Below are 13,482 nucleotides of genomic sequence, written 5' to 3'. Positions count from 1 at the left end.
AACACAAAATGAAATAACCTAAAAGGTTAAACATACTTGACAAAATATTCTTGAAACAACTGTTAAATGTATTAAAAACAAATAATTGTTGATTTCTTCCTTGCAACTTGAGCATAATAAACACCATATCGAGAGTGTGCACCATTTACGACCGTGTTGTTTTATGCTCGTGAGCTTGTACATTATTTGTCTTGATGAGTGTTCTATTAACGGTACTCCAATTCCAGTAAGGGAAATGGTATGCATGCTTATAAAACTGCAATAACAAGACGAAATAACCTAAAAGTTAAACATATTTGTTACTAGGAAGGGATCTAATCACGATCTTATAATAAAGAACATGATGTATTTCTCGATCATCTCCTTGTCCCTCATTCTCTAAGAATTAGAAATATCATTTTCAAGTTTGAATTTGTTCATTTGGAATATGAGTTCTTCCATTTCATTTTTATTTACTTATTTATTGATTTTTATTTAATATCAATATTTTTGAGGAGGGTAATGAATTTGGGAGATGGACATGCCTAGAGAGAGTGTAGAAGTCATTGGTGGCTCAACCTTTAGGGCTATAGTCCTTTACACAATGGTCGATGAAGTTATTAACGATGTAAAGTTCATAGAAAATAAAGAGGGTATAATGGTCATTTACACATACTTAACGGGGCATCGTGTTAACAACCTTATGGACCATACAAAAATAGATTTTTGAAAACCACATGGACAAGCTATATCCAAAATTAAAAAAGTCATACTAAAACTACACAAGGACTAAAACAATAATTTACTGTTGTATAAATGAAAGATTGGATTAATATGTGATTTGGTTAACGAAACTATGTTAACAGATTTAACTATTGATTGGGTTGTCGTGGTCAATGTATGTGGATAGTGTTTGGGCCCAAAGGTTGTTTCCATATGCGTAGCAGGCCTAGCCCAGTTACCGATTTCACGTCTTTCAGTCCAGTTTCATTACGGCGTCCTTCCTTTGGCATCTGGTTTGAAGAGAGGGTAACTGGCGACAGTGACGAGACGAAGCCACTGAAGAAAAGCACAAAATGAGTAACGAAACTCCCAAGCTCTACGTTCACAAGCCTAAGAAAGGTATCGCTATCATCAATATTCAAAATTTCCAAGCAAATTTCGGTGAATGTTATCTTTGATTTTCGTTAGTGTAATCAGTACTTTAAAAAGTTCTGAGAAATAGTTGTAAATTTCGATTTGTATTAGTCGATTGGATTGTGATGATTTAGCATACTATGTGAAACAGCTCAACGTAAGAAACATCTACAACAACAATCACTTCCTTCTCCGCTGCAGTCACCGTCACCGTCACCATCGCCGGTGTCATCCTCGTCGGCACCGGCAATGGTTAGTCAATCTACTACTGCGACCTCCTCTTCGCGTGTTCCGCCGCCGCCACCAAAGGAGTCATTTGCACGCCGTTACAAGTTCCTTTGGCCTCTTCTACTCGCCGTCAATTTTTCCATCGGAGGTATCTATATAGATATATATCGCTTACGTAACAATTTTAGGTTGCTAGGATTCTTGATAAATGCTGTTTTATAACTGTGTTCTGCTTAAATGAAAAGAAGACAAGCCTAGGTTTTATCGATTTGAATCTGTGTCACCATAACTCTCTGACAACGAATTAGGTTGATTAGTGCCTTCTGAAATGTGTTTTGTTTGGCTAGATCTGATCTCTGTAGCTTTAAGCATTACTTAGAATGTGGGTTATAGCCATTCTTATTTGAAGTAGTAGTCACAGTGCTTTCAATAATTCAATCATGGTGTCATTGTGAAAAATTGTAGGCTGTATCCAGTATCAAATTTCAGGCTTTTAGGATTGGAATGAGATTTGGATTTAGTTTATTTGCTAAAGACCAACGAAATAAGTGCTTCCCAATTGGATTTGGTCATTTGGTGAACATTTAAAAGTACAAAAATGTTCAACAAACAAAAAATCAACTTTCTTTTCTGTAAGAAATACATACACCTTTATAATATACTATAGATTAGATACCTGTGTATCACATGGGTTGATTAAAAGAAATATTAAATAGGAAGGAGTAAACATTAAGGATTTTGAAAACCATATTTTCCATTAGGATCCAACTGAAATATTGTTCAAAATAACAAAAAGAAAGTCATAAACATAATTTCCAAAGACACTTTTGGAAAAGATAAACATTTATTTTAAACTTAGCAAATCAATCTGGATATTTAAAATCATCACATCAACATGGATATTTTGAAATTTGTATAGCTGTTAAAGATAATTTTGGAAAAGATATTTAGAAATGAGAGGGTGTTTCAGCTTCCCTAAATTGGAGGCATTTAGGGATGAGTGGGAAAATCAGATAGTTGGGAACACAGGAAGGTGACAAGTGTACCTAAAGTTATTTATTATATTATAACAAACAAAAAAATAGATGTATGTTTCAATTTCCTTCATTTAGCCCAAATTTAAACGGGTTAACTACAAAAAATATCATTCTACATTCACAAAATAAAAAGGGTTAAATGCAAAAAATAACATTCTACTTCAAAAGTAATTTGGTTGACATTCAATAGCAATGTATACAGTATAGATAAGTTCTTTTCACTTAAAACAAACTTCAATAGCAATTTACTTATGGTTTTTAATTTTTTTTCAACTTAAAATTTAAAAGGATCAAATGCAAGAAACACCATTCTTTATCAGTTGTTTATGTTATTGTACATCACACATAATTATCAACATCTCTCATCATTTAATTATATCTACCATAAAAAGACGCCAATATATTGAAATCAAACACTATCACCTTAATATTATTCACCATTTTTCAATTCAGTTGTCTGTTTTATCTTAATTTTTTGTAGCTTACCTTTTCATGAGAACAAAGAAGAAGGAGATCATAGCGGAAGAGGTGACAGCTGTCACTTCTACTCCCACATCTTTGGTTTCAACTTCTTCAGTTAGCGATCCATCGCCAGCTGTCATGGAACTAGTGAAACCACGTGAACCTATACCATTAAATCAGCAGCTTGAGCTTTTCAAATGGATTTTAGAGGAGAAAAGGAAAGTGAAAACAAAAGATCCGGAGGAGAAAAAGAGAATCGATGAAGAAAAAGCCATTCTTAAACAATTCATCCGAGCAAAATCCGTCCCATCTCTGTAACCGCAGGTTTGTTCTTGTTTCTAACAAGCTGTACATTTAGTTTTATTTTTTGGATCATATTTGCTCCTACTGAATATCGATTAGTGTTTGCTAAACATGATTACAAAAACTATATTATTTCAATAAAATATCCTTTTTAATACAAGGGTTTAGATAAGTGAGGCAAAATTTCTACCACTAATATGTATGTATCATTATCAACAGTTGAAATGACCTCTTTCGTATGAGATAAAAATGTTAAAAAGGGGCCTAGGAGTTCATGATTTTACCCATAAACATGCGAATCAGTGTATTTGATTTGGAAACAGGCCATTTGTGTATGCTTATACATGTAATAGGGGCATATCAGTCACACATTGCTGGGGATCAATTCAGTTGACATAACAGCTGTTGACATTCGCGACATGCCATGAATTGTGTACATACAGTGTACACTAAGCTTACGATACAGTGCATATTGTAAAATACTATGATTTATTGAAAGCCTGCAAATTTTCATCGAATGGCCCTAGTGTCATCATTAATATTAATTTTAACTTTTAAGATGTTATAATGATTTGGTGTAGAGATGGGGATTACGATTGATTTGTTTTTTAAACGAGTTGGTCTCATCACTCATGGTGTATTTCATATGGGCCAAATCAAAAGGATTTAGCTCAAAATATCAATTGCAGTGCGAATTAGAGATGCATATTAGCAGTCTTGGACCGGTCTTGAAAAGGTCCGATCTTTTTTTTATTAGTCCTGGATGGTCTGGAGCAGGTCTTTTTTATTTTTTTTATTTTTTTCGGACCAGTCTTCCGGTCGTCTATGCCTTTTCGGTCCGATTTGAATTATTATTATTATTATATAGTTTTTCTGTTAACAAATGTGTGATTAAATACATTAAGATTTACCAAAAATGATACATTGAAGTTTAATAAAAGAAGGGAAAAAGTTGGGTAATGTGATTATAAAACGTGTAATTAACACAAAAATGATATGTATATAAACTTTGGCGACCAGACTTTTTTGAAATTGGTTGCGGGTCGGTTACTGCTCTCGGAACGGAACGGTTTTCTTCGAACCGGTCTTAGCCTGGTTTGTTTTGTGTATCTTTTTTAGGGCCGCTCTTGTTTAAACCGGTTCGGTCTAAGTCTTTTTTCAAGACCAGTACTAGATCAATCCTTTTTTGATTCATGTCTAGTACGAATCCTATATTTAAAATTTAAATTTGAATGAACATCATTTAAAAGCTTTTTCTATGCAGCTAGAGTGGGCTGGTCCAATGAATTTATACTTGTTAATTTGTTATACATGTACTCAAGAATGGTCCAATGAATTTATATTATTTTACTTTTTATTTAAAAATGATTCACAAATCATATAAAAAGTACAACTTTTTGATAATATAGTATAAATTAATTTATTGAACCTCAAAAAATAGATCTACATCATCAATATGCAAAAGTGGCTTGCCTTTTTCCCACCAAATTGGCATCAAAGTTCGATTTCTACCAATCACTATGTATTCATGATTTATCAGTATACATGCCTTATAAAATCTATACAAAACTACAAAACCAATTGGGTTGTGTGACTTGGTAAGATATGTGGAATATATGGTGGATAACCTATTGATCAATGTTCAAATCCTGACACTATTCAACTAATATGATCATGGAGGTTCGTCCGCAGTGACTCCAGAGCATGAGACATAGTCCAATGTTTGTAATGGGAGGTTAGTCGGTGCTCGAAAGCTGGCATGGAATTCGAAAGCTCTCTTCACAAAAAAAAAAAATTATACAAAATAAAATGTTAATATATATTGTTTAATTAGATATATCAATGTTATATGTGCATGTTAAAAGAATGTGATCCTTGACGAATCGAGACATGATCTGCACTATATGGAAAAAAAATCTAAAATATGACAAAAAGCGAATAAAAAAAGGGGTTTAATTTCGAAATCAAATATTAAACTATGGAATTTATGCTCATTTAGAGAGGGAGGGAGGGAGAGCTTAGGTTAATGGGTGAGGTCACACGGATGAAGGTGACCACCTCATCACCATATAAACACCACTGCTAATGAGTTTTGTCACAAGAGAAGAAGGGTGTGAAAAAGAAAGAACAAAGAACAAAAAAGAGATGATCTGCCATGGTCGGGTGTGAGAGGGTTTATGTGGCACTACGTTACTTCAACATCACGCCTAAGAGGGTGTTCATGTTGTGACAAATGTCCACCTCAACATCACCCTTGATGTTCATGTTAACTGGCCTTAAAGAGTTTGCTATAAAAGCTTAAAACGTGTACAAGTACTTAATAAAGAGTTAAAAAGTAGTACATGTGTCAACCAAAGATTATAGAAAACATCAGTACTTTATATTTTGACCTATCTTTCGCATAGAGCAATGATATATCTCGCATTGTTTTGAATGTGGTCCAATTTGAGAACCAAAAGTGCCAAACAATTTATTATAACCAATTCAAGTCATTCAACTATATGGGTACTTATCAGTCGTTGATTTCAATCTAAAAAAGCGAAAGAATTAAACACGTTTATTCATATGTATGTTCCAAGATAAAGTAAATCAAACACACAACAATGGAATAACATTTTTATGCCAACATGTTGTCCATGATTTATTTTAAGTTGTAGTTCGAATTTTGAGCTTCAGTTTCAAGTTTCTTCCATTTTCTTGAGTAGTTGAAAGGAGATGGATTACCTTTCTAAGTGTTAAGCCTTTACATGTTTGACAAAATGAGAAAATAATGGAGCAGAAATAATGAAAGTTAAGGAGAAGGAGATTCAAGATTGGATTACATCCTGATTTTACGATTCCAACTACGATCGTATAGCCATGTATTCGATCTTATAGGTTATAGATGGGTCAGGTGTAATGTGGGATGGGGGTAGGGATAACGTGAGTGGGATGGGTGGGGCTAGGGGTAGAGGATATGTGCATGTAGATAGGGGTAGGTGAATGTGTGGGCATGGTGGTGGAGATGGGAATGAGAGATGGGGCGGGTTAAGGGGTGGTGTGGATTGGTTGTCGTGGGGGTGTGGTTGAGTGAAGAAGTAGGGTGAGGATGAGTATGTGTGTGTTTTAGAAAAAAAATTGTAGTTGGAAAATTGTGGAAAACAATAGGGAAATCTCTGATAAAATTTCAATATTTTGGGTTAGTTTATGGTTTAATCCCAAATTTTATTTTTTGAACAAAAAAAATCTCGATTATTTTATATTTTGCCAAAATTAACGAAACAATATTTATTTTTTTCTGTTAAAAAATGACAGATTATCATATAAAATTAGATAATCGGGATTTTCCTGTTCAAAAAATAAATGTTATGATTAATTTGTAAATTAACCCGAAATATTGGGACTTTATCGGAGATTTCCCAAAACAGTATTTATTGGGTTTTCAAAATTTTCCAAGTTTTTTGTAACTTAAGAAAATGACAATTTTTTCATTTTCTTGAAATTAATAAAAAATGTTAACAAAACAAGTTTTAAAAATTCTTATTTTTCTTAGATTTTTTTGAAAAATATCTCATTTTTTCCGTAACTAAACGGAGCCTTAAGCTCTTTATTGATTATCTTTATTTTCCATAGAAAATATTTAGAAAAATTTCATGATTTGAAATGACTAATCGATATTTAAGGGAATTCATTTGATTCAAATTAATACATGTTAATTATAGATCGTTTCACCCCTTGGCCACACTCGTTGACAAAATTGCTTAGGGTAGGGATGAGTATTTAACTCGATAGAACCGACCGAACCAGTACCAGGTAGGGGTATTCAGTTTGGTTCCCAATTCTTTAGTTCTCTATCCGCTTCAAGCTAGATCCAAAATCAGGGTATTAGGTTAGGTTTGTGGTTCTCCATTTCCCACAAAACCAGTTTCCGATTTTTTGGTTCTTAATCCGGGTCCGAACCAATGATCATCTCTAGTTTAGAGTCATCCTAATTTGACATGTACTAATAGATAAATTTATTTAATTTGTTACTTAGAAAACTTGCTTATTTAACATCTAGTTTAATTCTTGGTGTGTTGAATTCTTATTTGTGAAATCAAGTCTTCTTGTTGTTTTGTTTGGTTAAGTAATTTTTTTTGCACCTGGTTGGTTTTATGGACATTTGTTAGGTTCATTTTTACGTATCATTTTAGTACATTTTGTTAATTATGTTCACGATATATTGTGTATATTTAGTATGCATTTCATATGTTTCATTGCATCGTTAGTTTGGGACAATTTTACTCGTTTAAGCTTAATTTGTGCAGATTTATGTAAGCGGGTAATGATATTTTTGAGCACCGATACAAGTCACATGGAAGGCCTTGCAATCACAATTGAAGTCCCGTGACAACATCCACGATAAAGCAATAAAACGAAGCGATTTAAAGATTTTTTGGAAATTTGGCAGCAATGCGCGGCCTTCGTAAAGTGATTGGATCGAGGGGTAAACGAAGTCTGATCGAGCCGAAATTTTACCGGTGTCTTCATAACTCGCAGATCTTTAATATGATCGGTGGAGATCGGATTTTGACATTAATTAATACACTTTTGGGCCTCGTGACCAGCGGAAGGAAAATCTGTCCAGCAAACATTAATGTGGAAACCCACTTGATTTAATTCCAGCCCAAGTTGAAATGCTTCAGCAGCCCAATTTCGTTAATAATTTGAGAGCCCAACCGTTAGTTTATTTAAGCTATGAAAAGTGTCCATGTTGGAAGCCCATTTTTTAGGTGATTTTGCCAAGAAAAAAAATGAAGCGCAATTAACAAAAACGAACTGCCGGCAATTTTAGGGACATTAAAAAGGAAAAGAAAGAAAAAGGGGTGGAGATATATCTCACGCACGACAGGAAGAAGAGGAGAATAGCAAGCATTTTTATTTTAGGGTTCTTAGGATCAAAACAATCTTAATTTCGTTTGTAAGTTTATTTTTTCTTTGACTGAATTGTAGTTTCCGGGGTTTAACCGTCTTAAAGGCTAAACCATCGGGTTTGATGTTTGAATTAGTTTAATTATTTAGACTTGTTTTAGATCGTTGTTATTTAAATTTAATATGCTCCTATCCATATGATTTTTGATTTCATTAATTTCGTTGTTACAATTTTAGTTGGGCTTGAGCAACCCGATTAGGGTTTTAATGATGAATTGCTAATCAATTAATTGAATCTATAATTGTTCTTTTAATTGGTCTAAGTAGCAAATAATACACTTGTGTTATGAAATCATGTTGGTACAATGTAAATTCTCCGAACTTACGTGAGGGTTCATTGTGTTTGGTGTTTCGTTTGTGTTTTAATGCGGCTCTCACCTAATTACAAATTGCTCGTTTGATAATTTTGTAGTGAGTCAGTTCTAATTGAAGCACCCATTTTAGTTAAATAAGTTTGCAGCTTGGTTAAAGAGCTTGTTTTAATCGAGTGTCTGGCGAAACGGGTTGTCAGAGCTTGTTGACAGCCGCGGCCAAACTAGGAATTGTATAAAAATCATTGCACGTAACAATCCATGATCACACGTCTAAATCAGTCTTTTGGTACTAATTCAGTCATCAACTAGTTAGTACTTTTTAGTATATATTTATCATATTTTAGTTAACGCATCCGGTTTTGTAGTTTGAACTCCCTTTTTAATTTTTATGTAGTTGATCATATGATTTGATGTTGAATTTGTATTCTATCTAGTGAATTTGACTTCGTTTTAATCGAATGTTTGATTTTAATTGTAATTCTTGTTGGCCATTTGAATTAGAGTTTGATCATTCAAGTTATCTATTTTGCAAAATCCATAATTGTTTGTGAAAGAGAGTAAGTAACAGGCGCTAAATTGAATTCTTTTGAATAAATCTAGTGTAAATCATATTCACACATTCTTACGCTCCCGAGCTTGTGAGGAGTATTGGATGTTGTTGGGAACATTCACACAAAACTTAATGCAACCTTTTGATTTCTATCTAATAACTTGTTTAGATTAAATCAGAAGGGTTAGGTTTAATTCAAAGAGTTTTTTTAGTTAAACAATTTGGTGAATGAGAAGTGTTAGAGCTTGTTAATGTTTCCAAGTACCAACTTAGATTAGAATTCAACCTGACATCAATCATTATTAGCTTGCATCATTAGGAAAATAGAACTCGGAACCGGATCGTTTTTATTTTTGTTTCTAGTATTTATTTTACCATATTTCAATATAGTTTTATTCGTTTTCAAAATCCTCCCCCGTATTTACTTTTTATGCAATAGGAATAAAAACATGACTATTTTGATGTGCTTATGGATTAAAACCGAGTCCCCGAGGATCGACCATGTTTGCCACTATTACTATTATTTTTAAATCATATAAGTGCAAATACGATTTATTTGTTTGATGGATTCGACACCCGTTAACATTACAATTAAAAAAGTTATAACGTTATAAATAATTTAGTATCAAAACTCAGAAATATTACGAAAACCATTATTAAAAAAAATATCATTCATTCTTAAATGTTTTCTTAACTCCATCAACTTGTCCATTTAACAACCATTCCAACTACCAACATATTAAATACTTAAATATGATGTAAATTAATAAATTATATATATATATATATATATATATATATATATATATATATATATATATATATATATATAAAATAAATTATTTTGTTTCTTACATTTATTGTATACTAGAATGCACAAATAGGAATTTAATAAATTAAATAATTATTTAAATAAATAAATATAGATATTAAATGATTTCCATAATTATATGTATATTAAATGATATCCATAATTATAATTTTTTTTATGGAAACTAATTAAATCCGTCATTAATCTCAGCAATAACATTCTTTTAGAATGAATTCGCATCTATGTGTTTATATATGAGTTCGTATTTTGTTTCAGGACTCACTACCTTAAACTACAATAAAGTTGCATGGAATATGAAAAACGAGAGTGTATTCTAATAGAATATACTCTCATTCTGCTGGATATTAATTCATTCTGAAAGAATATTATTGTTGAAATTAATGACGAATTTAATTAGTTTCCATAAAAATGAGTTATAAGTATGGATAACATTTAATATACATATAATTAATACTAAATTCCTATTGGTGCATTCTAGCACACAATAGATGTGAAAAACATTTGAACCAACCTCTCTCTCTCTCTCTCTATATATATATATATATATATATACACACACACACACATACACACGTAAATTAAAGTTATGAAAGATTTTAACATTAAAGTGACACCTTTTTTGTCAATTTTGGTCCTCCAACTTACAACATTGACCCTTCACCTTTATGCTTTTGTTCACAATCAACCCTTTCACTTTGGTTTGAATTTTTCATAACTCTCATCTTTTATTATATATTATTAGTATTTAGTCTTTTGGCAGAAATGGTCTCTCATTATTACTCCCTCCGTCCCAAATTGATAGTCTACTTTTGACTTTTTAATTCTTTTTTCTTTAACTTTGACCTTAAATATTTTTATTTGTGTTATATATTACTTGATAAAACTTATAACAATGAAAAAACATTTAAAATACAATTCATTCATATATTTTGCATCAAGTATTATCTATCAAAAATAAAAATATTTAAGGTCAAAGTTGAAGAAAAAAGACTTCAAAATTCAAAAGTGGACTATCAATTTGGGACGGAGGTATTATTATTATTATTATTGTTAGACAAAATTACACGATTGGTCCCTGTGGTTTACCAGATTTAACATTCTCTTTTTGGTTTTAAATTAATGTTTTATTTATTAGAAAATACTCACCCAATATCATAAACCCACCCACCATTTTCCATCACCACCACCACCACCGCCAAAATTACATAAATGGTCCATATGGTTTACCCATGGTGACAAATTCAGTCTCTACTACCTGAAAAGACCAAATTACCCTCACATTAACGGACAAAAAACAACGGTATATATTTTTCAGATTGGTTTTCTGACCCCTGCCATACATGACAATAAAGTTCAATTTGTGAGACCATTTCTTTATTTTCCTCATTTATTGCAAGAAATAATGATTTAGATTTCTTTACTTATGTAATTAGATGACATTGTTTTTCTTCATTTACTAGATTATCTCAATGCAATTCAATATGCTACTTTACTTTACAAAGCAGTACCTTCCAACTCCGGCAACGCCGGATAATCTTTTCTAGTTATTATTATATAAAGTTGATGTAGATATCTTGATATGGTTGTTTTATTTTGTTAAGAAAATATAATTAATTAATGTTATTATTCAAACTAATAATTAATAATAATATATTTTACTACATTTTTATATAGGGTATGGTACCACCCAAGAAAAAAACCAAAAAAAATTACAAGGCTATTGCCCATGCAAAAAGAGAGTCAAGTCAACCCCATTACCATGAAGTTAAATATATTAAAAACTTAATAATTTTTTTAAAGGCATGAACATAATTCCATGGCCATGGCCCATGGGAGGTGTACTTTGATTTCCTATGTAGATTTGATACACCATTTTATATAGTTATCTACGTTATTACTAAATAGGTGTGAGACTCGTGTACTACATGGGTTGATTAAAAAAATTAAATATCAAAACATAAATAGAATTTACATATCATAATTTAGAATAATTCAAACTTCACGTATTTTAAATGAATCACGAATACATCACATTGTCCATAAACGATCAATTAGAATGAATGAAAATGAATTATGAATCATCTCACTGAATCACCTTTACTAGTATGCCAAAAAAATATAACAATACTTGGAAGTCCAAATGACTCCAAGAGTGTGAGCACCGTAAGTCAATTTTTTATAAAAAAAAACAATGAGAGTGTGTTCTTTATTAACTGCCACTGCATACAAATTTGAAATTGAATGCTCTATTGTCTCGCAAGAAACAACAAAAGACCCAAACATTGATAGAAATTGTATTGTTCATCTATATCAATACAAAGGAGGTGTGTATTCACCCTATCGATAACGGAACAATAGATAAATTTGAAGATAGAAGTCTTCATGTATGAAGCTGATATTTCTAAAATTAATAATCAAAGAAAACCCATTTTTTGTAAAATATATAAAAATTGCAGAAAGTGTATAGAATTAGATAGTTAACTCACTTGAAAATGACTCTTGACTTCATCTTTGGTGAGACTATCGACTCGCATAATGATAGGAATTAGATAGTTAAATACTTAAAGGGGTAAAAGGGTAATTCCTAAATAGAGTTGTTAGAGGTTTGCTAATAAATAGAGGGACAAAAAAAAAAGTGGCAGGAAACATTTCTGAAACCAGCAAAAACCATAAACTTGCACTAAAAGCCAAAAAAAACACCAAAATTTCACAAAGGAATCTGAAACGAAGCATATCAATCAACAAAAGTCAGCGAAAAGAGACAACAAAAAAGGATTAAGGTGTTATTGTGTAAAAGTTGACAGAATTGCCCCTGCACTGTTGGTAGTAAACATTTCTAAAGTTATGTTGAAATGGATAGCATGTCTAATATCAATCATTTTATAAATTCTCAACTGCAAAAGTTATGTTGAAGTGATAATTTCTCAATTGCTATGTGTGGACCATGTTGAAACAATTAACATGTCTAATATGAATCTGTTTATAACAATAAAAATGGGTAAATCGGTGACTAAACGCATAAGTTGCATGTAAAATATTAACGTTTGGATGCAAACAGACAAAAAAAAAATACAAGCTATAGCCATACAACCAAAAAACACCAAAATTTCACAATGGAATCTGAAACCAAGCATATCAGTAAGCAAAAAGAGACAAAAAAAGGATTAATGTGTTATTGTGTCAAAGTTGACAGAAATGCCCCTGCCCACTCGTGGCAGGCAGCATTTCTGATATCTTGATATCTTATTATACCACAGTTATAAACAAATATCATGTCTAATATCAATCTCTTTTATAATTTCCCAACTTGAAAAGTTATGTTGAAGTGATAATTTCTGAATTGCAATGTGTGGACCATGACCAAAAAGAAAAAAGAAAAATAGCAGCTATAAACCACACATTTTCACCAGTAAACTTTTGGATGATTGGTAATTTTACGCAAATAAGAAAGTTTGAAAAGTTTTAACCCCCAAATAAGAAAAAGAAAAAAAAATACACTTTGCAAATTCAATAATCATTTGATTCGCAATCGAAAGAAACTCAGTAAAACAAAATCACTTGAAACACACATACATACATACATTCAATTAAACACGGTAATAGCCATAAAAAGAAAGTCAATACACGAAATTAATTTGCTAGCCTTATGTAGATGATGGTGTTGTCGATGATGATTATGGAGAGGTAAAC

At 31.7% G+C, this 13,482-nt stretch overlaps 1 protein-coding gene across 2 annotated transcripts; it reads left to right on the top strand.

Moving 5' to 3' along the window:
* Positions 1–964: 964 nt before the first annotated feature.
* LOC145054486 (uncharacterized) lies at positions 965–3,664 on the top strand. Of its 2 annotated transcripts, none has more exons than XM_079002695.1 (4): positions 965–1,101; positions 1,268–1,492; positions 2,863–3,167; positions 3,470–3,664. In XM_079002695.1, the coding sequence occupies exons 1-3, from the start codon at positions 1,056–1,058 to the stop codon at positions 3,159–3,161; spliced, it is 570 nt and encodes a 189-aa protein (XP_078858821.1). In that variant the 5' UTR covers positions 965–1,055; the 3' UTR covers positions 3,162–3,167; positions 3,470–3,664. The 2 variants fall into 2 exon arrangements, with proteins under 2 accessions (XP_078858821.1, XP_078858820.1); XM_079002694.1 differs by lacking the exon at positions 3,470–3,664 and adding an exon at positions 3,366–3,468.
* The last annotated feature ends 9,818 nt before the right edge of the window (positions 3,665–13,482 follow it).

The sequence above is a fragment of the Lactuca serriola genome, chromosome 5 (assembly GCF_051521515.1).
Source record: "Lactuca serriola cultivar US96UC23 chromosome 5, Lser_US96UC23_V15, whole genome shotgun sequence".
Taxonomy (NCBI): domain Eukaryota; kingdom Viridiplantae; phylum Streptophyta; class Magnoliopsida; order Asterales; family Asteraceae; genus Lactuca; species Lactuca serriola.
Note: the sequence above shows the minus strand (reverse complement) of the source record. Positions and strands in the feature narration are given on the sequence as shown.